General features: G+C 44.8%; 2 protein-coding genes across 3 annotated transcripts in view; one reads left to right on the forward strand and one right to left on the reverse strand.

The window, feature by feature from the left end:
- LOC135388659 (protein madd-4-like) overlaps positions 1 to 24,663 on the reverse strand; it is a 247,901-nt gene that overhangs the window by 121,754 nt on the left and 101,484 nt on the right. The window lies entirely within an intron of this gene.
- LOC135387368 (uncharacterized) lies at positions 298 to 4,788 on the forward strand. The gene is made up of 8 exons (XM_064616593.1): positions 298 to 632; positions 881 to 966; positions 1,240 to 1,432; positions 2,029 to 2,190; positions 2,265 to 2,470; positions 2,698 to 2,856; positions 4,165 to 4,384; positions 4,565 to 4,788. The coding sequence occupies exons 1-8, from the start codon at positions 452 to 454 to the stop codon at positions 4,729 to 4,731; spliced, it is 1,374 nt and encodes a 457-aa protein (XP_064472663.1). The 5' UTR covers positions 298 to 451; the 3' UTR covers positions 4,732 to 4,788.

Raw genomic sequence — 24,663 nt, forward strand, 5'->3', positions numbered from 1 at the left:
CAATTTAAAGACCGTTGAAACAAAACACTGAATTATGAAATAGCACAAAAACTGTTTGTGTCACATATTAGCATATTAGCATGGAATATTCTTTGAGAGTTCAAATTGGTGTTTTTAGTTTTAACATTTCTTAACAGGCCTTTGGCTATGGCTTTAATCATACACTGGAAAACTTGTGTATTGTATGGAGTAGTGTAATTGTGTAGTGTAATAGTGTAAATAGTTTCGCCTGATGGCACCAACATATTACAACGGCAGTGTGAGTACTGGAGCAGGCATTCGCATCAACATCGTCATCACAGTTCTCTATTTTCTTTGTTTTGCGTGGGTGGCCGAACCCGAACTTACCGTGTAGCACGTTGCACGCCTGTCACATGTGTGGTGCGTTTGATCTCCTAACAAGCAAGATCTAGTGTCACTCTGATAGCGTGTTTTCTGCGCATTGGTGGTCATGTACGCTTTTGTAAAGTATGCCGATGGCGCCGCGGCGATAGTGCCAATATCACTAATCAAGCGTTTTCACCCGAGCGACGCGAAAGACTTCAGTGCAACTGATGTTAAACAGGTCTTTTGGGCCGACAAAGACGGTTCAGCAGCGAACTACTACCCGGGCACCGTGCAGTATCTTGCTGGTAAGTATATTTGCACGTGGATAGCTGTGGATAGCTAGCGTAGCTGGTAACGTGAACAGAAAAGACAAATTATATATATATATACATATGTATATATTAACTCAACTTCATTCGCCTCTGCTGTAATCCTAACTCTTAGCCAGCAACGGTTTTAGCGTATCGGATTACAGCGTATGAGCAGTAAGGGTTGATTCACACGATAGAACATTTGCTGCACCTTGGATAATAACTCTGATTTTTTTTTTTAGGTTCGCTGGATGACCTGTATGAACAGCTAGTCACTGCAAGGAAAGCAATTCCAAGGGTTTTCAAGGACAGTGACCTAGATGCCATGGTAATGTACTTAACAAAATTTACTTGTTATTGGTTATGACAGTTAATATTCCTGCAGTTCTTCCTGCAGGAATACGCTGTTTAGGTATTAATGTGTTGCCTTTTTAGTATTCTTGCATATTTTTATTTACCTAACTAACAGGCTGCAAAACACCTGCAACAAGTGCGTCAATAGGCTCAGTTAACATAATTCATGCACTTGTTGCAGCTGCTAATGCAGTACACTGTTCTTGCAACTTGGTTTTACATGTTCTGGAACTTTTCTTTGTATTAGGTCTCCTCAGCACCTCCCCCGAAAAAAACATGCCAGGACATTGCCAAGGCTGCTTTTAAACGAACAAAAACACAGGATACTGAACAGGGAAAAAAGAATATGGTTAAGGAAGTGCTGCGATTGCAGCATTCAAAGGTTATGAAGAAGAAGTCCAGGACGAGGCTACCGAGCTCTGAATCGGATATATCAGATGGTACGGTGGGCAGTTTTATGTATATGTGGTACGACAGGCTAATCTCGTTCGTACTCAAAGAACCTGGTGAACCTTAACGGTGAAGCATTAGTTCCGCAACCCGAGTTGCAGGAACTTCAGAGCCAATTGCTTCACGAGCGATTTCTCCTGCAGCTCTAGGTGCAACCTGTCAAACACATGGCTCCTCTTGACAAGCGTGGCCAATCAGGAATACTTCAGTGTGTCAGTTACTGCAGTGGCAGTACACAAGACTATGAAATTCCCACTGTCCAGCGCAAATTATGCAAAATTATCAAAGTCGCAACATATTGAAATTGTAACAAGTGGAAGTCACAATGAAATGACAATTTTTTTTTCTCGCCATCTGGCTAGCTCGGTGACCACTATGGCTTTCCGAGTTGCTCGCTGTATGAAAAGGACCTATTTGGTGCAACCTCAGTTGTGTGCAACTAGCAGCAACTGAGTTGCAGCAAAAAGTTGCATCGTGTGAATCTACCCTTAACGTCTTCTCTGACAGTATTGTTAGGTTGTATGCTGTTTTGATTGAAGCAAGTGGAAAGAAAACAATAAAGGAATATGTCCACTTTACCTTCTAGATGACGGTGCAGTTGTACCAGAACAGTATCTGCTTGATGCACAAGAAAAGATTCGTGTCCTCAAGGGGGAAATAAAGAGCCTCCGAAAGCAGCTTGAGGAGGAAAGGGCGCTGTGCCATGAAGTGCAGCGGTCTCTGCTAGCGGAACTGGCGAGACCGAAGAGTATGTACAAGACTTTCTTCATCATGTTTGAATCGGCATACACGAATGTTGTGTCTTCATAACACTGTGTTTAGGGGTCGATGTGCTGGACCAGGAACCATTCCTACGGGCTCAGGTCCCGATCCAGCGAGCTCAGGCCTCACTTCAACGATCTCCGTGCCGGCCTCCACAAGCTCAGGACACACCTCTGCAACCTGAAGCCCCACTTACACCTGTGTGTCTTTCTGTGATGCAGCACCCAGTACTGCATTCACCACAAGAAAAGGCCACCCCAGAAAAGGTTTGAATTGGCTTGTTCACTTGGTCAAAAAATAATGACATCTATGAACAGAAACCTCTTGATTCTAAAAGCTGCAAAAAATATATTGGCAATGATGAAATCCTTGATTTTCAGTCTAAATTAATCTTCTTTTTTATTGTCATTATTTTGCAATATATCAAGTCCTGCGATTCCTGTTACGTGCTGATTTTCAAATGTAAAATTGACCTTTCCCCCCTGCATTCTAGTCAATGGAGCATCCCAATGAGCCTGTTGCAGAAGAGCAACCAAGCTCATGCACAGAAGACAAAACGGCAAAACCTGGCACAACCAATCAAGCACAGCTGCCTCCAGGAGACCAGGAGGAAATTGCTTCTGTGTTGAACATGACGCCTCCTCCGGAGATGGTATGCTTGAAGAAGTGCAGTCGAACCTCGATATAACGGAACTCATGGGGACCGCAATTTCTTTCGTCGTATCGAATAGAAGGTCACGGACCTGGACCTTTACGAGGGTGCATTCTGTACATAGGCGTCGATAACTCCTGCTACGACGTGGAAAAGTTTTTCGTAAAAAATGACAACTACAAATAGAACGTCACAGGACACCTACAGCGTTTTATGCTTGCGTGAAATAGCCAGTTATACTCGTCTGCGTAGTGCCTAAAAGACGCGGTTCGTACGGTGCCAATGCCTCTGCAACTCTTTCCATATCGTGTTGCGATCCCGCAAACGTCCTACGTCTATGGTAGTGCGTCTTTCGTTGCTACAGCGTGTTTGTCCCCATCAGGAAAATCATCTAGGCTGATTTCGTCACTTACGGTGCCACAAAATTGAAGTTTCCCCCACACTCACGTGATGGTGCCTTGCGTCTTATGCTCTTTACCTTCGTCCTGTTCTTGGCTGCAACCGGACAGTTGAAAACCAGCACAAAAAGGAGAAGCCTCAGAAGGAAAATTCATAACCTTCCAATGATTCAGGCTTCTTTTTGTAGGCACCGGATTCCTCCCCACCCTAGTCGTTCGCGCCACCTTTCGTTGAGCGGGAGGATGCTGCTTGCGCCATTTGTTTTTGTGACACTAAAGTCGGCTTTTGGGCCATAAACCTTATCTTGTTCTTTTGCTGTATCGAGGTGGGGGCTAAAGTGTTTCATTGTGGCGGGAGTTAAAATACATTGATCTCTATGGCCGTCTGCCGCAGAATCCAAATTATTTCGTTCTACCGCGAATTTCATTATATCACGTTTCATTGTAATGAGGTTTGACTGTAGCTATTTGTAGGATAGCAGATAATATTGTGTTTTGAAGTTAGCTGCAGTGCGGCATTATGCGATGCAATCACATACAAAGCGGGAGCGGTCCTTGCTTTGAGGAACTGGCTGCATGAGAGAGTGACAGTATTTTCCGCTATATTACACTCTGTGTGTACTGCTTTCTCGGCAAATGCAGCATTTCTAATAATTCCTCGGTTCCGCACACATCAGGCTTGTTTTAACAACTAATTCTCTATTTTGGTGGCTCCTCCTGTCATCAATGCGAGTGTCTCAATTGCAGTACTAGAAGTGTATTACCGCTTCATATGACAAATGTTTATAGAGTAAAGTGCATAGACTTCTGTGAGTGCTAATCAGATAACAGAACAACGCTGAAGTATATTGAAATGAATGGTGAGGACTTCAAAATTAGATGCTCTTACAATTCTTTGTGAAACTTGCAGATTGATTTGGGCCACGGCGTCAGTACTGAGAAGAGGAAGTATTTAGATGTCATGAAGAGACCGTCAGATGGGCGATTTTGCAAGGATTTTGCCCGCCTCCTGTGGTCCGAGGAAGCACTGCTCCACAGGAGCGTAACAGGTGCTCCTTGCAAGCGGTACAGCAAGGAGGGCCGGCTACCCAAGCCGGCAATGACGCCAGAAAAGAAGGACGCCCTGGAGGGTAAGTGTTACTTTATCCGTTAGGAAGTAAGTACTAGAAGGATATGGCCACCTCTGGGACAACCGGCCCACACGCATCACTTTTACCTATACTTTTTTCTCGCTTTCACACTTCAGGTTGGGAAACTTCCCGATCTTCGTGGTCAATGAGCAATGCGTTTTATGCAGTGTTCATTTTCAGGTGCCTTCAAGGTCTACATCGAAAGGACCGACCCTGAGGGTTCCGAGATGTGGAAAAAACGCCTTGGTGCAATGAACAGGCACCTGGCGTCACTTCTCCAGGGACATCAAAGCGCAAGAGGGAGGATCAACAAAGAGACTCAGCAAGACAATGCTGAAATGAACTAAATCTGTTCTTGAAATGAAATATATTGCTTCTGTCTTTAAAACACTTGTGGACCATTCAGTTGCATGTAAGCATGTATATGTATGCGAGCACACAGTATTTGCATGCTTTGAGTTATATGTACACATATCTGCATATGCATGCACATATACGCAGCATTACACGCTGTACGCATGCTCATATGCATATACATATATATATATATGCGTATGCTTGTATATGGATATGAACCTGCGTACAGTATACGCATGTATATGCATCCACATGCATATGCATATGCGTATACAGGCTCTTGAACCATAATTGCGTATCGTCGTATAGTGCATATGACTTTTTTCAATAGGGATAGAGTTCGCAAGATGTGCCGCCATTGCAGCGGGAAATGCAGATGCGGTGGCCGAAGATGAGGAACGTAAGCGGCGTGCGACAAAGCGCACGGCCACTACACTCTGCCAGACGTTCAGGATTTGCGCACTAAAGAGAACAGTGAACTTTAACAGGAAGTGAACGCGTTTGCGGGCGAAACCGTGTTTCTACACACTAAATTTCAAAACACCCTTTTTGGTGTAAATCGGCGGTATCATAACTGACTCCCTTTTTGGTGTATATCAACACCCTTTGGAAAAGTTACACCCCTCAGAGAAGGTGTATTCCTTACACCCAAATTGGTGTACTTCAACGGTATCATAACTGACTCCCTTTTTGGTGTAATCCTACACCCATTGGAATCTCCATTTACACCCTTCTGGAAAGGGTGTAAATGGAGTGCACCATGTGTCGTATATAAGACACGGCGAAATGAAGTCCGCGAACGCGTCTGAGGAATGTCTGAAGATGCCATGGCTGGGCTTTGGAACCCCAGCAATCTAATTCCAGCAACAACTGTAAGCCAAGCTGATACAGATAATAAATCATACGGATGATACAGATGAATACATATAAATAAATAAAATAAAATAAAATATCGTAAAGTATAATACAAATCAAATAAATAAATACAGATATTAACAAATTTTGTTTACTTGAACATACAGTTCTTCATGGTTTCCTGTTTGTTAGTGCAGTATGTACCCTTGTATTCGTTATGCAAATGCTCTCTTCCTCTTTTTTGTGAATACACAACTTTTTGCTCTGCCAATCCTTTATCGTAATTCATTTTTGCTGAATATGCACTGCACTTGCTTACCACACCGTATTGGGCTGACATCTGACATAATGTCCACAAAAAGATTGGGCAGGACAAGTATTTTTTACTTTATGGTATTAGTTAATGATGAAGTCATATCGTACATATTAGGTACTGACAGCACAAGAAGGTAATTCGTTATTCGCCACATATCCATTCATTGCCTTTTCTTATTCAAAAGTCAAACTGGAACACATGTTTCACCCACTGTGGATGTCCCCCAAATATAAGTCTCATTAGTATATATGTTGTTTATTTACACTATACTTACACCAAAATGTGATAACACGTTGGAAACAGGGTGTTTCGAAACACTAACACCCCATTAACACCACTTCTGGTGACTGTTTTTTCCATAGAAGGTGTAATAGGGGAGTATATGCAATGTTACACCCTAATTACACCTCAAACACACCAAAAAAGGTGTTCTGAAATTTACAGTGTACATAAGGCCATAGCAACCTATGGTCGGATGTGCCGTAACTCTGCACGCAAATCATGTACGGTCACAGCGCAGGGACCGCCCTTCATTGTGCTGCAACGCTATCGCATTTCGTACGCGCTCGGCAGCGGGCCAAACTGTGCAGTGATTTTTTTACGAGAAAGAACAATTTCAAAGGGGGGGGGGGTATGGTTATTAAAAAGGAAAAGGCCGACTTGCTATTCCAAAAAGAGAGAGAGAGGAAAAAGGAATAACTAAAAGAAAAGAAAAATAAAGAAAGAAAAGAGAGTCGCCACAACAAACTGACAATGTCACAGGCAGTTCATGAGTCCTGAGGCTATGAGAAAACGGAGAAGAGCGGCTATGGCCATAACGACGTGACATTTGAAAGGACATATTCTATGGAAAACACCTGTTTCGGATGTGTTCAAGTCAGATGCATTTTTCAGCTGTTATCACACATTTTAGTTGAGACTGCGTAATGAGAAATGTGTTTATTTACGAAAACACGTCTTTCAGGCGATGAGAAGTGAAAAACGTTCACGTATAGTCTCGGAAAACGGGCGACGGACATCTCGGTGCAGGACAATTCGGTGCAGGACATCTCGGTGCGGGCATCTCGGTGCAGGAGCATCTCGGTGCAAGACATCTCGGTGCACGGACATCTCGGTGCACGGACATTTCGGTGCACGGACATTTCGGTGCACGGACATTTCGGTGCACGGACATCTCGGTGCACGGACATTTCGGTGCACGGACATCTCGGTGCACGGACATTTCGGTGCACGGGCAACAGGGAAGAAAAAGACGAAAAGGGTGTTGGGGCTGTGTCGATAGCGCTGAAAGTGATGATTTGCGTGGCATCTCTAGCAAATAATTATTTGTGCACCGGCAAACATACATTGCAAGCATAAAGACTATTATGCAGCAAGTTTTGCACAGTCGTAAAATGTGCAAACGCGGATTCGATATTATGACGTCTAAAAGTACTAAAACAAAGACGAAGGACGACACACACAGGCACCGCTACCTGTGTATCTCGTCCTTCGTCTTGGTTTTAGAGCTTTTATCCGTCATATCTTAAAAACAGGCCCAACTTGATGTTTTACGTCGATATCCTTGTTCATTTGATTATTCATTGTTAGTTTGAACAAAAGAGAGAGAGAGAGAGACGTTGGAGCGCTCTATGGTACTTTTCGTGTCTTGCGCGTTTTCTTTTCTTTTTTCTTTTCTTCTTGTACCAAAAGTAAACGTCTACGTGAGGCGCACGTCGCTGGGAAACAATTGGGATGCCGGATTAATTAATAAAGTGCGATTAAAAAGTTACTGGAGGTTAGGACACGCGGCTAGAAATAACACCCAGCAAATTTCATCGCGAAGGGCGCCTCGTTTGTTTTTGTTTTTTAACCCTTGGTGAGTGGCGCTCGATTCCACCAATTTAAACTCCCCCGTCCCGATTCCTCCGCCACGAAACAACCGGCTCATCTCCACCGCCCCGACGCACCCGTCGTATTTCCCCCGCCTTAGTGCAGTGACCCGCAAAGGTCACAAAAGAAGAATGTCTTCGAAGTTTAAATACTTTTTCATCTCTCATTTTTAAATAGCGAGGCTAAAGCGTATCATGTCTATATGCCGCAACAATGCAGAATTTTGTTGTGGAACTCAATCACTGCGTTAGTGCTTGTTTTGATATGAACGCCGCTATTGGGGTAGGGTTACCACATCGCGGCGATGAAACACTCCACGTCATCGTCATCATTTACGTTGTTGTTACAACCTCTTAGTTTGCACTTCGTCCCTAAAGCGCACAATTAAAAAGATACACATGAGTCGAAGATCTATGGACTCGTAATTGCGTATAACGGGATCCGGAAAGAATGTGTCTGCAAAAAGTGTCCCCGGAAGGAAAGTCTCCGGGAAGGATGACCCCGGAGAAAATGTCCCCATAAGGAGGGCTACGGGTGAACGGTCCTCCGGTGAAAAAATGTCCTCGGACCCCAATATACTACTAAGTACTGACTGCCGGTAATGAGATGAAGTACCTTTTAGGATTGTGTGACCTTTGTTTTTAATTAATTAATTTATTATTTACAAAGCCAAAAGACCACGAAGGCCACTACATGAGTGAAAAAGAGAAGCAATACAACACAATGTCAATGCTTATCTGAGATTATTAATCGTTTTTCATTAATTTGGTAAGATTCTTCAATTTTTTGCCAATGCGATGGAAATCCGCTGTTGGGTCTGCACTAAACATGTGGCGCTGTAACGACGTGAAACGACGACTAAACATGTGACGCATACACCGAAATGTCCGTGCACCGAGATGTCCGCGCACCGAAATGTCCGTGCAGCGGGATGTCCCCGCACCGAGATATCCGTGCACCGAAATATCCGCGCACCGAAATGTCCGCGCACCGAGATGTCCGTGCACCGAGATGTCCGTGCACCGAGATGTCCGCACCGAATTGTCCCACACCGAATTGTCCTGCACCGAGATGTCCTAGACCCGTAGTCCTCGGCAGTAATGTCAGTAAAACGTCTACAACATGAGTTCCGAACTCACGGTGTAAAAAGGGTTAATTAACTCTATACTCCTCTTTATCCCAAACGGGAGAAAACTGCGCAAGTTTACGCCTAGGTTGGCTTCTCTGCCTTTACAGAATGGTGCGCGGGAAAGCCGCCTCTACAAGATTTCGTCAATACGTAAGTTCATGCGTTTCAAACTACCTTTCTCTTTTCATCTCTTCTTCCTCAATACCCTAAAAACGGCTCACTCACGCCTAATTGCTTACGAGTTAAAGCAGAAATGTAGTGCAATGCGCCCGGGATTTTGGAGTTCAGACACTTGTTGATGAGTAAATTAGCACGAAACGCACAGTAAAGCCTATAGAGCGGAACTGTGAAAGCAGAACTACGCCTAAAATAGAGGATGTATGTGTACGAAGTCATCCAGCCTTAATTACTACGGCCAATCATCTAAAACGCTTTACGTAAGGTACTTGAAATATGAAACCGAATGCTTCGAATAATAATAATAATAATGTCAGTAAATGCTGCTATTGCTTTGATTAGGCAATCCCTTGGTTGGAACATTCACAACAACAACAAACTCATGTATAGTGACGCTGAGTGAAGAAAATTTTCATTAATTTGTTGATCACTACCCCAAGATACACTGGTTATGGTCAAGAGTGGGCAGTGGTACTATTTTTTTATAATAATAATAGTAATATATAATACTGGATGAAAATGCGTATTATAATACTAACACAGAAATACTTTTGAAACAGCATATTGTAATACTAATACCGAATTATGATACGCTGGTAATACAGGAAATATATATTCCTTTTGAAGACACTAACGCGCATGCAACATTTATTTTGGTACGTAAATCTCTTGTGCTGTTACACAATAGGCGTCTAGACACAATTTGACTTCAGCATTTTCTCTATAAAGGAATCTTCAAGTGCTCGTTTGTTCGGTCTGAGCACCCGGTTTGCAAAGGAACCACCAGTAGCCACCCGCGCCCCACCCGAGTAGATGAATACAAGTTGCCGTCTAACAACAACAACAACAACAAAAAAAAAAATTCAGATTTCACTGCGAAGCACGCACGCAGGCACGCACGCGCGTACAAACACACACACACACACACACACACACACACAAAAGAAGGAATTATTGTTTTGGACGGTGCGCCTTTCTGTAAGTAGGAAGAATGAGGCCTTCCATCTCCTTTTTAAGTGGTTCAACCTAAGGTTAGATATGTTAACAAAAAGCATAGCCTTCTTCAGACCTAAAAATGGCCTCAACCATATGCTTTGCACAAAGCCGGTGGGAAAAATGGAACAGTAGAAATGTGTAATGACATTAATGCCATGGATCTGGTTTGAAGGCCCGGGGGGGGGGGGGTATGTTTAATAGACAGAAAATAAAAGCGGAAATGTGAGCCCAGGCCCAGGGGGGGGGGGTGATATGTTTAATAGAATGAAAAGACAGAAAAAAAAAAGAAATGTCAGCCAGGCTAATGCCGGCTTGCTACTCCAAAAAGAAAAAAAAAAGCAGTGCATACCGTCTACAGGAGCAATGATCAGTGTGAAGGCCAAGAAGAATTGCTGTCTTATGAGTAATACAACAACGATGAATGATGGAGAAGTGATGATGACATGGGATGCTTCCCCGTGTGTCCATGTCATAGTCACGATTTATGTGTCGTTGTTTTCCCCGTTGTAGCCACCGGATAGGATGAGTAATACTCCAGTCCCAGTAATACACATTTTTTGCGTATTATAATACTAATACTAATACATTTTTCAAGCTCGAATTAGAATAAGTAATACTAATACAAAAAGTATTACAATAATACTATTATAATACTTTGTATTACAATACAAGCCCACACCCCTGGTACAGTATAACTGTATAAGATACGAAATGACGATGTTATCGGGTGATTGGTTAATAGTAATACTACATCCTTGTCCTTGGCATGACATTGAGTTCTCATGTCAGTGGACAAAAGACATAAACGTTACAGTAAAAGTCCAGTTGCATCAAAGAGTAGGAAGGAGACCAGTGTTCCATAGAAATTCCATAAAGAAAAGCATTTCTTTACTGTCCTGCATGTGCCAGGGACTCCATATAATAGGCGTATATAGCATGGAGTAGATTTACGTAAGGTGCAATGGTACCATATCTTCCGCACGTGCAAGACGTGTACAAGATACTCAAAAATGTATTTAAGATAATATAATACATATAAACGTTATTATATAATTAAGATAGAGTATAGATACATGAAAATTAAAGTAATTAAGATAGAGTACAAAATACTTCAAAAGTATTTGAAATACAATTAAGATGCCATTTATCCTTGAACGCAAAAGTCACTGGTCAATGCGGCAAGTCGCCGCTATGTGACATGAATCACCAAAACCCCGCGCACTACGCCGGCCGCCGCTGTGTGATAGGAGTCATCTAAATAGGAGTCCCAAAAAGATGACAAAGAGATACCACATAACTCCACTAAGTATATGTGACCCAGAACAAAGCAAACTCCTAGCAGGCCCCTGCTCGGCGAGGTCAGAATTCGGCGTCACCGCGTCAGGGCACACATAATAGAACCCTCACTGGCCAAGCGTTAGGACACACGGGGCAGGATCTCTAAATGGAGACTTCCAAGAAGGGCCAATGTCCTGGTCAAGTCCGAGGGACCCAGGAAATTTCCACTGAACAAGAAAGATAATGAAAAGACACAGAAAGCTTGAGAGGGAGATCCAAAATATATAATTAGAGTATTGAGTAGAAAATACCATAAAATGTATTTTAAATAGAGTACAAACACACAAAACAAAAATTATTGAGTAGAGTATCAAAATACCGCAAATTGTATTTAAAATACAGTATTTTAAATACAATACTCCAAATACGTACAAGTCTGTCCATCCGTGCGTCCTTCTTCTTTCTTTTTTTTTGCTAGAGCCATGACGACGGCCACTGTGTGGCCAACAACAGCGAGCCGATCCTGCCATTACCCCCCCCCCCCCCCCCCCCTCCCTATCATTCGTGGCAATGGTTGCGGCAACGTGCCATGCGGTGAAGTTCCGTTTTGAGAGTGTACTGGAACAATGTTCCCCGTGACTATCACTCTAGCCGATCATTCATAAGGCATCTCATTATGCGAGACACAGCTTTTGAAGAGTCACACGCAAGAGTTGTATAGAGTAACAACAGCCGACGCACAGCACGCTACATAGAGCATATTGGACAATAAATCATGCCTCGACAAAAAGGGTTGTTTGTCCACCGTGCTCCGCACAGACACGAATCGCATTATTGACATTCGTGCTGCTTCACTAAAGGTAGAACATGCATATCAAATGAGCAAATTAAGACAGAGTAAGTGTGCTTACGGAAAGCGTCCTATCGACTAAGCTTCGCTCGTGTCACGGGAACTTTATGTGACAGGAGGAGAGAGAATGTAAGATATCCCAACACTTGTCCTTCATCCTATGACTCTTTTACTTTTCTTTTTCGATGGAACAGTAGGTAGACCGTTTCATTGACCTTTCCTCTTTTTATTCGAATAAACACATATTTCCACCTCCCCCACACTAGCTTTGTCTAATTCGTGTGTTGTTTATTTTCGGGAGAAATTAAGTATCGGGGTAGTTCTTGTTCCTAATCTGTTCAGTATCATTCAAAGGAGAACTATGTGAAATGGCAGTCTACTATACATGATTTAAACCATTTTACTGGGGAAATACATCAGTATAGAAGGGTAAAACCTTTTGTTTGCGGGATATTTCATTTTCTTTTAATATTTTAATGGATATCCCAACATTAACGTGCATGATCAGCCAACAAAGCTCAAAGGTCATTTAGTGGTCGCGGACATCCTATGTTCTATAGTGCGACGAGTTGGAATTCTCTTATAACGATTCTGTTTGCGAGGAACCCTCCCAAAGCCAAACCCTTAAATACTGCAAATAAGCTTTCGCGACGACTAGCAAGGTACAGGCTGTATTCGCCGTCAAGAATTTACCTTTGGAACAGTTCCCGACAATATTAAACTATTATTGACTAGTATACAATGTTAACTAAGCTCTCATTTGTCTGAATCGATTGAATATATAGTGTTTTATTAAACCCTTACTAATGTGGTCTCCGAATACTTTTCTCAATAGATAAGAATGTGAATCGCACAAAGTTACGATTGACGTAGCAGGTATACGAAACCTTTACGTTGACGTTACCAAAAGTTTGCTAAAACCGCCTACTATAAAAAAGCTAACGCACGCGTAGACGGTATATTTTCGTCTTTCCATCAATAACGATGTACTGTTATAGCATACTTCTCTCTCTTTATTAAGTGAACTTTATTCCGGGTGTGGGGAAGCTACACAAAAGTAGAAATCCAAGGAGTGTCCCTTACTACTTGTCTGCATCTGAATAGCAATGTGATAGGAATCCACCCCACCGCTGGAGTCGCGCTGTGCCGTAGAGCAGATCATAAATCACACACGAGCGCCAGCGTTGTTTGCAGTGGAGCGAGGAAACCCGCCACTATCGGGGTCGGCATGCAAACAGGCGGCCACTTCACAGAAGCCGGAAACGACCCAATCCACGATAAGACAAAGCCGCGTTAAGCCAAGTCGGTCGTGTCGCCATCTGCGACCACGCACGCGCTTTTGTCGCGATCATATTACAACGCTCAAAGCGAGGATGGCTTGTGAATGAAGAACCACTAGCTGCGCGAGAGCGGTTACAATATAATGCGTTCTACATCCGCTGACAGGAAGTACGACGATAAGGACTGTAAACATAGGCATGGTGAAGCGCGGAGCCAGGACACTTCGGTGTAGCCAGAATTCTGGCCACAACGAAGTGTCCTGGATATGCGGAAAAGAGAACAACTTTTAGTCCCTTTCAGGACCGAATAAATGGACGCCTATGCGTAATTTAGTGACTATTTGCAGGGCCTGGGAGTAAATTACAGGACCCGGGTACATAAAGGGGAGTGGGTACAAATTTGCAATCTATAGGGCAGGGTGTAGAGAAGAGTGTAATTACTTCACAATTTACTCCTTATTTACTCCTTTTTCTTATTGTGTAAACAGACTACTTTTATTACGTATTACGGGCAGAAATGGAGAGAAGGTAGAACAGGATTGTGGAATCAAACAACTGGAGTCCTTTCTCCTGAGTTGTTTATTTCATTGATTGGGCGTTAGAGGCGTACGTGTTTGTGTTTGTAGCCTGCCTCGGCTAATTCTCGTTGTTTACAGGATTGCGGGTTGGAGAATAGAATGATCCGGTGTCCCCGAGCCCGAATATAGCCGGCACTCGCGAAAGTAATTTGAAAGTAAACTTCCAGAAGAAAAGCAATTGCCTTCTCGTGTGCAAATGTCGCCAACTATCCCTATATATTGTCATCTTGCCCCGCTATGCATGACGCAACGTTATCACGTGAAACGCGTTCTTTGTCAGTTTTACCTGTTTCCGAAAGCACACCTCCACCTTGTACCGTCCATAGCCAATTGAATGATGGCATTCAACTGAAGTATGCAACTGGGCGTTGTGTGGCTCGCGTTGTATTTGTCCTTTTATGTTGAATCGACTCATCCAAGACTGCAGTCAGTAAGATCTTACAGGTACGAATTTTGCAGTGCCGAATCCCAGTTCGCCGAATGCAGTTAAGCGGATTATCTTTGAGGGGAAAGGTCAACCCCTTTCGGCAAGCTGGGAAATGATATAGGAGCTTTTCGGCGAGTTGGGTATGGTGGCAATGAACTGTAGACAGGAAACGTGCGAGAATCATTGAATCCCTTAGTGAACAGTGGCTGGAGAACTAGAAATTATGTTGAAAGATGACACCCACCAATCGCAATATCATTACCAATATTTATGACGAAAACCCCCGGCTATAGGGAACGTAGCAGCACATGCAGATAATGCCACAGCTGGAGTTTAACAGGGAGACGATAAATTTATCCATGGCCAGAGTAACAAAGGGGGACATCTCTGAATCAAACTTCTCTTCTGTGTGGTCTTTCTATGTACCCTGGTCTCGGGGGTTTTTTCGTATTGAATCCTTGCCAACAGCTCGCATGTCTTCTCGACATTATTTCATTAACAATATGTGTGCTGTTTAGTACTTTGTTCATTTAGAGTAAGAAAAATATCTCTTCGAGACATTTCAGTCCGTTAAATTTTCTGTGCTTTTCATTTAAATATTTTAAAGGTATTTTATTTCGGCTCCTGAACCTAGAAGCCGTAAGTTCTGCGTCACTATCGTGAGAGGTCCTATCGTAGTAACATTGTGGCTTGCTATGAGGATGATTTTGAAACCCTCTATAATCACTTATTAACCAATTACAGCGAAGGCGTAATGCTTGTCAAGGCAATGGAAAGCCCCATGAGAGATGAACGTAGGAAGTACAGAACGTCCCACGAACAATCGAATTGGTCGATTGACGGCGTGTTAGTTACATAGCGTTCTGCCTACCGGTGCGGCGGAAGACACGTTACACTGGGAGGTAGGACCGGCGAGAGGGGGGGGGGGGGGAGAATGGAGCCCTGGGCCTCATCACGGGCCTGTCCGTCCCAATGCCCGACAGCTGCAAACACCAGGGGACGTGAGGAGAGGGTACGGGCAGGACTCCGTAGTCTTGCATCCCCGGGGTCTGTAATTTCTCTCACCGGCCCTGCTGGGAGGACAGTGCGCCCTGGGCCACCTTCATAGGAAACATTACCAACATCTGAGGAAAACTCAGGGAAAACATCCAGACAGCGCAATCTGGTCACCTCCCAATTTCGATGTGGAAGGCGATGGTGTTAGCCAACAACAACAACATATATATTGTGATGATGAAGCGGGGAGGTTTTCCACTCTAGGAGTGGAACGCTACCCCATAGCTAGGGGTCTAATATGAGTGGTGACAATGATCAGTGATGACGATGAGAGATGACGGGAATGATCGAAGTGGCGATGACGATGCTGGACGTGATCGTGGTGGTGGGAGTGTCCGAGGGCGCTGCTGGGGTCATAGTGAGTCCTTTAGGCCTGTCGCCTCAAAGAAGTCAACCACGTGACGTAAGGCCGCCCTGGAGTCGGCCGCGGTGTCCCAAGGGCCGAGGATGGTCGACAAGTTGAAGGGGCGGCAGCCAAGGGTGGCAAGCTGCGACTGCAGTGTACGCCTCTCGTTGACATAGGTCCGGCAGCGGAGGAGTATGTGCTCAACGTTGGCAAGTACGCCACACTCGTTGCACATAGGGCTAGCCTCACAGCCTAGCTGGTATCGAGTATCGATAGGACGGAGTGAAGGCCACATTCAGACGTAGCCTGTGGATGAGTGACTTCAGAGGACGAGGAAGCTTTGCAGGCAGTCGGTATGACAGCGTTGGGTCTACATTCCCCAAAGAGGACATAGTTGGAATGTCGTGTTGCCACTGTAGGGTAGACCAGGAATCGGACAAATGCCTGAGGAGGGATCTTCTGTCTGGTGTTAGCCACTAAGTCACGTTGGTAAGGTAAATTCGGCGAATTGGTAAGGTACATGTCGGTCATTCGGCCAGTCGAATCAGCACATTTGGAGGTCAAGGGATTACGGCTGTCTCCCGGCCTTCAAAGTATTCGGCGAGTTGGGATTCGGCAGATTGGGAGCACACGGCGTGACACGGGCCTCCTGGGCTCCCTGTGAGCCGAGTGTCTTTTTCAATATTTCTTGTTTTCATTTATTTATTCATCTTTTTGTTATTTGTTTCTCATGCTTATATTTTTCCTTTCTTTTTTTCTTTTTTTTTAAGGGAATAGCAAGCCGGCGTGCTGCGTGGCTGACCTTTCCCCTTTCTTTTCTTCTTATTTTCTTTTTCTGCCAATAAATTACTCCCCCTCCCCTCAGACATTGTAGTTAGTGACATAGCTGAATCATGGCATAGCTCGAAGAGGATGAGCACCAATTTTCGGCATTGTCTGGTCCCGTCGGCACATCCAGACTTGCTAGACTGGGTCTGGTGCGATAGCAAATTGCAACAAGTATATGTATTGTTATAAAGTAGGACCCCCCAAACATAAAGGCAAACACTTTCGTACAAGTGCAAACCATATGCGCCACACTAATAAGCCGGATAGTCCCTCTCTGTAATATTCAGCACGCCGCACGCACTGGTCCCTGGCAACCAAACTGATTAGCGACCTTTGTCTGTACCTGTCTGCAAAATGTAACCGGAAAGCGAAGCAGACATCGGCCCGCACGTATTCGATCGCTGGAAAATAGTACCCCTCTGGATCGATTCCACCACAGCGACTAGATGATCTGTTCTTGCCCCGTGGAAAACATTTCAAGTGAAGAGCTTCACGAACATGTCGGTAGCGGTATTTTTGTATTTGAAATTCTAGATTTGACTTCAATCCGGACTCAAAGTCGCGTGAAAGGCACGCGAATTTGATTTTGATTTGATTAGTGACCAGTTAATGGGTAGGATTTTGATTTGGATTGAACCAGGTTATTGTAGAAGGAGACAAGTGGGTTGAAGCGGGGTAGCTGGTTGAAGTACCGACTCAAGTACCGAGTACTCATGTCGTTTACGTTTTAAACCGCTTGCCCGCGTCCCTTACTGCAGTTCCACTCAAGTTTTGTAGAATGATTTGAATTGAGATTCAACTTTTTTTTTTTCGAAAGAGGAACTTAGATGTGGATTGAATCGCTCTTCCAAAGAGAGGCTCGGATATCAACCGAAACACTTTTTACAAACTCGTACTATGAGCTTGAGTAGAGTATTAGAAAACCTCCCCACTTCATCGTCAAAATATAGATGTTGTTGTTGTTGTTGTAGAGTATATTTAAGTTACGTATCTTAAATAGTTTTGCGAGTAACTTGGCGAATTTCCCCGTTGATCATCATTAATTCATCTGTTGTTGATGTTGGTGGTGGTGGTATTGCAAAAAGATCAGTATATATTTAGTAATTTAACAAAAATACTTTTTTCCAATAACTTGTACTCATTTTCCCAGTTATACTTTAAAGATGCTTCTCTGTGCGTGAGACACGGAGGTCGAGTGAAAGATTCTCTTTTGTCTCGGCAATGCGCTTTGTGCTGGCGCCTGAGATATTCGGGACATCCCCAAGTACTCCCTACTGCTAGCTGGCTCTAGACTGAACTACGTCTCGCATTATCGGTATCTAGGCATCATCATTGATAGGGGACTGACATGGTCGCGGCAGATCAACTCCCTTTCTGCTAGCGCCCGCATAATGTGCTCCGGCACATCTGTGGATCCACATGGGGCCCGTCCTGCGCTGACCTCCATCGTGTGCACTGCTCCCTGTTGCTTGGCGTTATGCGCTATAGCCTGCCTGTCCTTTATGGGATCTCCAACACTCACGAGCGGGAGCTGCTCAATATTCAAGCCAGAAGCCTGCGTCTCTGTTTGGGAGTGCCAAAGACAACGGAAACCTTCTCTGTTTTGGCGGAGGCACGCGAGCCATCGGTGCTTATTATTCGCGATAGTGTCGCCTTACACGCGTACACACGTTATCTTGCCCGCCATCCAGCCCATTACCTCTGTGACATTGCGCAACGTTATCCCGCATCTGCATTCGATCGAGCTATTTGCCGTTTACGAAGCAACATCCCCTCAACCTCAACCTCCGCCCGGACCTCCTTTGTGCCACCCATGTGGACACTTCGCTACCCCACTGTACAAACGTCAATTCCGGGCCTTAGGAAAAAGAAGGTTGTGCTAACAGTTGTGGCCTGCCAACTGACCTTGTTCCACATCTACAGTCACCCCCGGCATCGAACCCAAATATACGCCGATGCTTCAGTTCCTCTAGTTGGGTCGTCTGCTGCCTTCTGCATCCCAGAGGATGGAGCTGAGCACGGCTTCAAGCTCCCTCTTATGTCATCTGCTGAGGCCGAGGTATTCGCAATACTGGCCGCTTTGAGAAATGTCTCCTCGTGTGTGCCCAGGGCCTGGTCGATCCTCACCGACAGTAGTGGCTCTGGAGGCGCTGGCCTCTTACTATGCCGCAGTCATTAGTGACACCTACACCACGATCATCGCCCTCCACTCTGAACTTGTATCACTGGGACACGAAGTGGTGTTCCAATGGATTCCGAGCCATGTTGGAATTTCAGGCAATGATCGTGCTGACGCTCTTGCTCGGCAAGCCCACGACACTGAGCAACCAACTGTCTTTCCCCTTGCGCACTCTATGTGCCAGCTGAAAATCCGCCGCTTTACTGCCAACCGCACACAGCTCTTTCAGCAAGAAGCTATACGAACGAATAACTTCCTTAAATCCATTGACCCTTTAATGACATATGCTGTGCCTGGCCGCATCCCGCGCATCGAGGAATCGTTGCTTCATCGGCTGCGGCTGAATGTGGCACGAACTCCTGTCCTCCTATTTAAGATGAATCAGCACCCATCACCTCTTTGCCCAACGTGCAACGTAGACGCCGATGTGCCACATATCCTCATTGCCTGCCGGCGGTACGAAGATCACCGATCGAGTCTCCGGCGCCGCCTTGCTCATCTAGGCTACCGAGAGCTTTCCGTGGCGGTGCTACTTGGACCTACCTAGCACGCTGAAGTCACGTCTGCGCTGACACGATGCCTTCGGGGATCTAAACTCCAGGGCATTCTCTGATGCGTCCTATGCCAAACGATTAGTGAAAGAGCTCTTTCGCTGCATTTTTTTTTTCATAATTTTCTGTATCCCAGCTGTTTGTGCCTTCTAGTATTTGCTTGAAAGCTTTAGGGAATAGCAAGCCCACACCGTGGCTAACCTTTCCCTTCTGTTTTTTTTAACTTTGCATTAAACATATCCCCCCCCCCCCCCCCCCGTGACATCCACGTCCCTCTGGTGAAGGGGTAGCGTGTAGCGCCTTGACTGGGGCAGGGTCGGCTCGCCGTTGTTGGTCACACAAAAGTGGTTGTGGTCACGACTATAGCAGAAAAAAAAAAAAAGAAGAAAACGGAGACTTTTAAAACTGAACTTCACCGCATAGCACGCTCTTAGTCAACCATCATCCGGAATGACATCGGTCTCTTCCCTGATTTGTTGAAAACGGGAGGCGTACGCCTTTTTTGTACCGCTTATGTTTATGCAGTACATAATTGGTCAGAAAAAAGAAGAAAAAAGGCCTACCCCTCCTGTTTACAACAAATCAACGCCATAAAAATAAAAAAAAAGGAGAGACGAATACAGAGAGAAAAGAAAACAGTTTTCAACAGCATATACATTGTTGTTTTCATTTTTTTTTAAATATACCGTCTGATGCTATACACCATAACTCCATAATTTCAGTTATGACCTTCGTCTCTTTCTGTCGGACAATTACACAATTGTTGATCGTTCGCTGATATCTGAGTGTGAGATAGGTGTAACACTGGCACTATTATCTGAGGTATTTCTACCAGTGGCCGATTTCGAACCATTCTTACACCTCGAAGCTATTCCTAAGCTTTTCAGTGTCAGACAGATCAGCTCCCGTGGCATAGTGTTTTGGATGACCGCCTTCCACGCCGAAACTGCACTCTTAAAAGTGAACTTCACCGCATAGCACGCTCCTAGTCAACCATCTTTTCGAATGATATCGTTATCTGCCCTGATTTGTTGAAACGGGAGGCGTACGCCTTTTTTGTGACACTTATCATAAGTGTCACAAAAAAGGCGTACGCCTCCCGTTTTCAGCAAATCAGAACAGATATCATAGTCAGATATCATTCGATATCAAACGATATCATTCGAGATTATGGTTGGCTTGGAGCGTGTTGTGCGGTGAAGTTCATCTCTAAGAATGTGGGAAGTGACGCACGTTCGAGTCCCCCCACAGGCTCTGCTGTCTGGGGTTTTCCCTGGGTTTTCCGACAGTCTTTCCAGACGAATGTCGGACAGGTCCCCCTGAAGTCGGCCCAGGACGCATAGTCCCCCCCCCATCATCATCATGATTAATTTCTTAGGCAATTTGAGGCTTTGTATGTATTTGTCCTTTCCCAGCCTCAGAACATCAATTTCTCATGTTCCCCTACACTCTTAAAACTGAACTTCACCGCATAGCAAGCTCCTAGCCAACCATTATCTCGAATGATATCGTTATCTGCCCTGATTTGTTGAAAACGGGAGGCGTACGCCTTTTCTGTGACACTTATGCTGTTCATAATTGTCACAGAAAAGGCGTACGCCTCCCGTTTTCCCACCTCTCCCACTTTCTTTTCCTTTTTTTTTTTTTTTTGTGGCTATAGTCGTGACGATGCACACTTGAGTGCGGCCAACAACGGCAAGCTACCTCGACACCCCCCCTCATTTTTAAGAGTGTATCCCCCATTGTTCCCTGCTGTCCTCTCTCCATCTGTCCACGTCTGTATGCCGCTCATAGCCACAGTTGCTTCGCGGCGCTAACACGTAATTTTAAAAATATATATGGGAATAGTGTCAGAGAGCCAACTTTCCAGTTTTGGTGAAGGATTTGACAAAGGCGGATTTTAAAAAGATTTGATTTCATGTGGAAAGTATGAATCCGGATTCAAAGTGGTTTTATTTGCCGACACAAATTGAAATCCATGACGAAAACCCGAGACTGGGAAAAGACGAAAAACAGACGGCACAACACAAAATCTCAATGAAAAGTCTCGTCTTTTCCCAGTCTCGGGTTTTCGTCATGGATCTTAGCCACCAGCTCGCTTGCTTTTTAACCATTTTATCTGTACAAATTGAAATAATTGCTCGATTGGGACTGTATTTCTCGCATATTAATTTTCCGCATCTGTGGATTTTCTATTGCAGAATAAGGTGCCAAAGGGGAGGAGGGGGGGGATATGTGTTTATTCGACGTAAATGAAGAGAAATGAAAGGTCAGTCAGGATGTCATACCACGTGCAACGCTGATATGCGCGAAGGATTCAATAGGGTTTGCGAGTGAAAAATGACACTATTGCTAAAGAATCTACGGCAGTATTATTGGGTAGTAGTTTTCCACCAAAGTAACTGGTGCAAGTGATGTGGAGTTGCGGGCCTCACACATTTTATTTTTTCTTGAAATCAATCAATCAGTCAGTAACTAAATTACAAGTAACTTGTAACTGTAACGAAGTTACTCATGTATTATCAGGTACTGCAATATTTTCCACGCGTAGTGTCGCTCTGTCGAGGCTTGACATAGTGAGAAACATGGAACCAGGAATTTCACGTATTTCATCATCTCATACGCAGCCAGGATGACTATAACTCCCACCGTGCTGTTGGGACCCATGGGAAATCTTCTGTTTAGAACCCGGTGTAACGGTACGGCTATGCTTGGACAGTAGAAGTGCTAAAACAACGTTATTGAACGTTACATTTATGTGGCTTCTTTTTCAAAAGGTGACAGACAGTAAGTAGGTTATTTTAACCTAGAAACTCTAGCTGTAACTAGTTACATTTCAAAGACAGTATATTTTAGTTACATTTTAAGACAGTGAGCGACAGATAGACCTGCAGAATACCGCCTGCAGGTCTACCTGTCGTTTACTGTTTTAACCCGCTTGTCCGTGTCCTTTTGCTGCAGTTTTTACTTTACAGTAACTTACTCATGACTGATCTACGGAAGAGCACCTCCTCGATTTCATTTGTCGTAAGGCACCTATACGTGTATTATAGTTCTAAAATTACGACGTACAAAAATGAAGTCCTATCAGAAACTGACTTCCCGAAACCCGGGCCGAAGGAACGGGTGTCACAATTGCGCCACGTTGGCTTTTGCCCAGAGTCGTACAAGAAGAAGCAGAGAAGAGTCAAAGAGGACGAAAAAAAGAAAGAAAGAACGTCCGCGGGAGAAGAGCTACAATGAAACTGCGGCTGTCTCCGAAATATTTGACAGGCGTCGTAGATAAATATCGGCCAGATTGCTGGCGTTCGGCAAACAGTTTCCGAAATTTCGGGAACCGTTATACTTCCACCGAAATATATGGCCCCATTTTTTCATCGCCCTCTTTCATTCCCTCCCTCGTAAAGATAACAAATACTATTTGTCCTCTTCTTTTTTTTTTCTTTTTTTACTGGCTGAAACGATACCTGTCTGTTGGTTTGTGCAAACACTCAGCGGAGCGGAGAGTGACCATTGGAACAGTCGTGCGTGTGTGGAAAGGGTTTTATGAGTTTTCCAACGTATTGTTGTTGCTACTGGAAGCTCTTTTTATATACTACATACGTGTCGAAGCATCCAACGACAAGAAAGGCTCGCCGAGCCGAAACACCCAATCACTGGGGTTCCCTGTTCCCTTTCGGTTCACGCTCATGTTCCTTCGTGATGTACTATACGTTCTGCATTGGTGCTATAACTATACGGGGTAGCAGGACCAGGGGACAATGAAAAGCACCACACGCCACGATAATGATGCTTTTTAATACACGATGAGCCTGCAATCAATTCTGACAGCAAAGATCGGTTCCCTTACACACAGTCAGCGCCACTTATGTACTCCTCCGCTCCTTCCCCATATGAATACGGTTACGTTCGTTTATTGGACTGGAGAAACTCGAGAGTCGACTCTTGGCGTGCGCAAATTTCGCGGCGTGGCTTTCGTGACGTCGTCACGTGACAGTGACAGCCGTTCTAAAATTCGGGGATTCAACACTATAGTCGTGTTCAACTTAAGAACGAAAAGAAATCTAGACCGTCAGCTCTCAAAATATTACTGCGCCGCTGATACGTTGGCTGGACGCAGAGAAGTCACGCTCTTTCGCTGCGCCAGGTAATATAATCCATCATACTCACTCTGCTTATGTATTGGCTATTAAGACCGGCCGCATAACACTACGCTGCAGCAAAAACTGCGCTCCCCTACTGATGGCGCATGGTGGCGCTGCAGTATTTCTCCTGGCGCGCTGTTGCGTCTCCGTATCTGCAACGGCGTATTTAGTTGTCGGACGGGATTTCTTTTCCTTCTTAAGTTGGACGCAACTATAGAGGTGCTCGAGAGTCGACTCGCAGCGACTCTCCTTTCGATGTGGGTCGCTGGAGTCGATGACGTACGATGACTCTCATACGTCACGACTCCGACTCGCGAGTCGCGCGAGTTGCAAAACAAACAGCCCCGGAATGTCGTCTGCTTCAGCCAAATCGCCGGAGTCTATTTCAAACATAGGCTCTCTGTGGCTACCAATGGCTGCCCATGTGTCTGACGTCAGCTCGTCTCCATAGCTACGGCCTCCGAAAGCACGATCGTGATTGGTGGACTCTTTGTTGTCACGTCATTTAAAGCTATCAGGCGACGGTTGTGTTCGTTTATTCAACGCGCACGCGACCCGCGAGTCGGAATCGTGACGTATGAGAGTCATCGTACGTCATTGACACTCGAGAAGAGAATCGCCGGGCGTCGACTCTCGAGCGCTTCTAGTGTTGAATCCTTGAATTTTAGAGCGCGTGTCACTGTCACGGAGATGAGGTCACGCGAGCCACGCTGCGGCATTTTCGCCCCCATCAAGAGTCGACTACTCTCTCAACTCTCGAGTTGCTCGAGTCGAACACAACCTTTCTCTCTACTGCGCTTGAAACGCCGGTCCTCGTGTTCTTTTCTAGACGACGTTTTTTGCCGTAAGTCCTCGCATCCACATTAGTATCCACACCGCGCATGAAGTTACGGGTTAGTGCAAGAGCCTGTCCATTCAACTTGCAAGCATTCAACTTGTTTTCCATCTACAACGCGGTCAATGACCGACAAATGAGATGACGTTCATGGAAAGAATGAAGAAATGAAAGGGCCACGGACTATTAGCGCACTGCTTCGTTTCTCCGTTGGGCGCCTTGTT

Source organism: Ornithodoros turicata, chromosome 3 (assembly GCF_037126465.1).
Source record: "Ornithodoros turicata isolate Travis chromosome 3, ASM3712646v1, whole genome shotgun sequence".
In the NCBI taxonomy this organism is placed as follows: Eukaryota; Metazoa; Arthropoda; class Arachnida; order Ixodida; family Argasidae; genus Ornithodoros; species Ornithodoros turicata.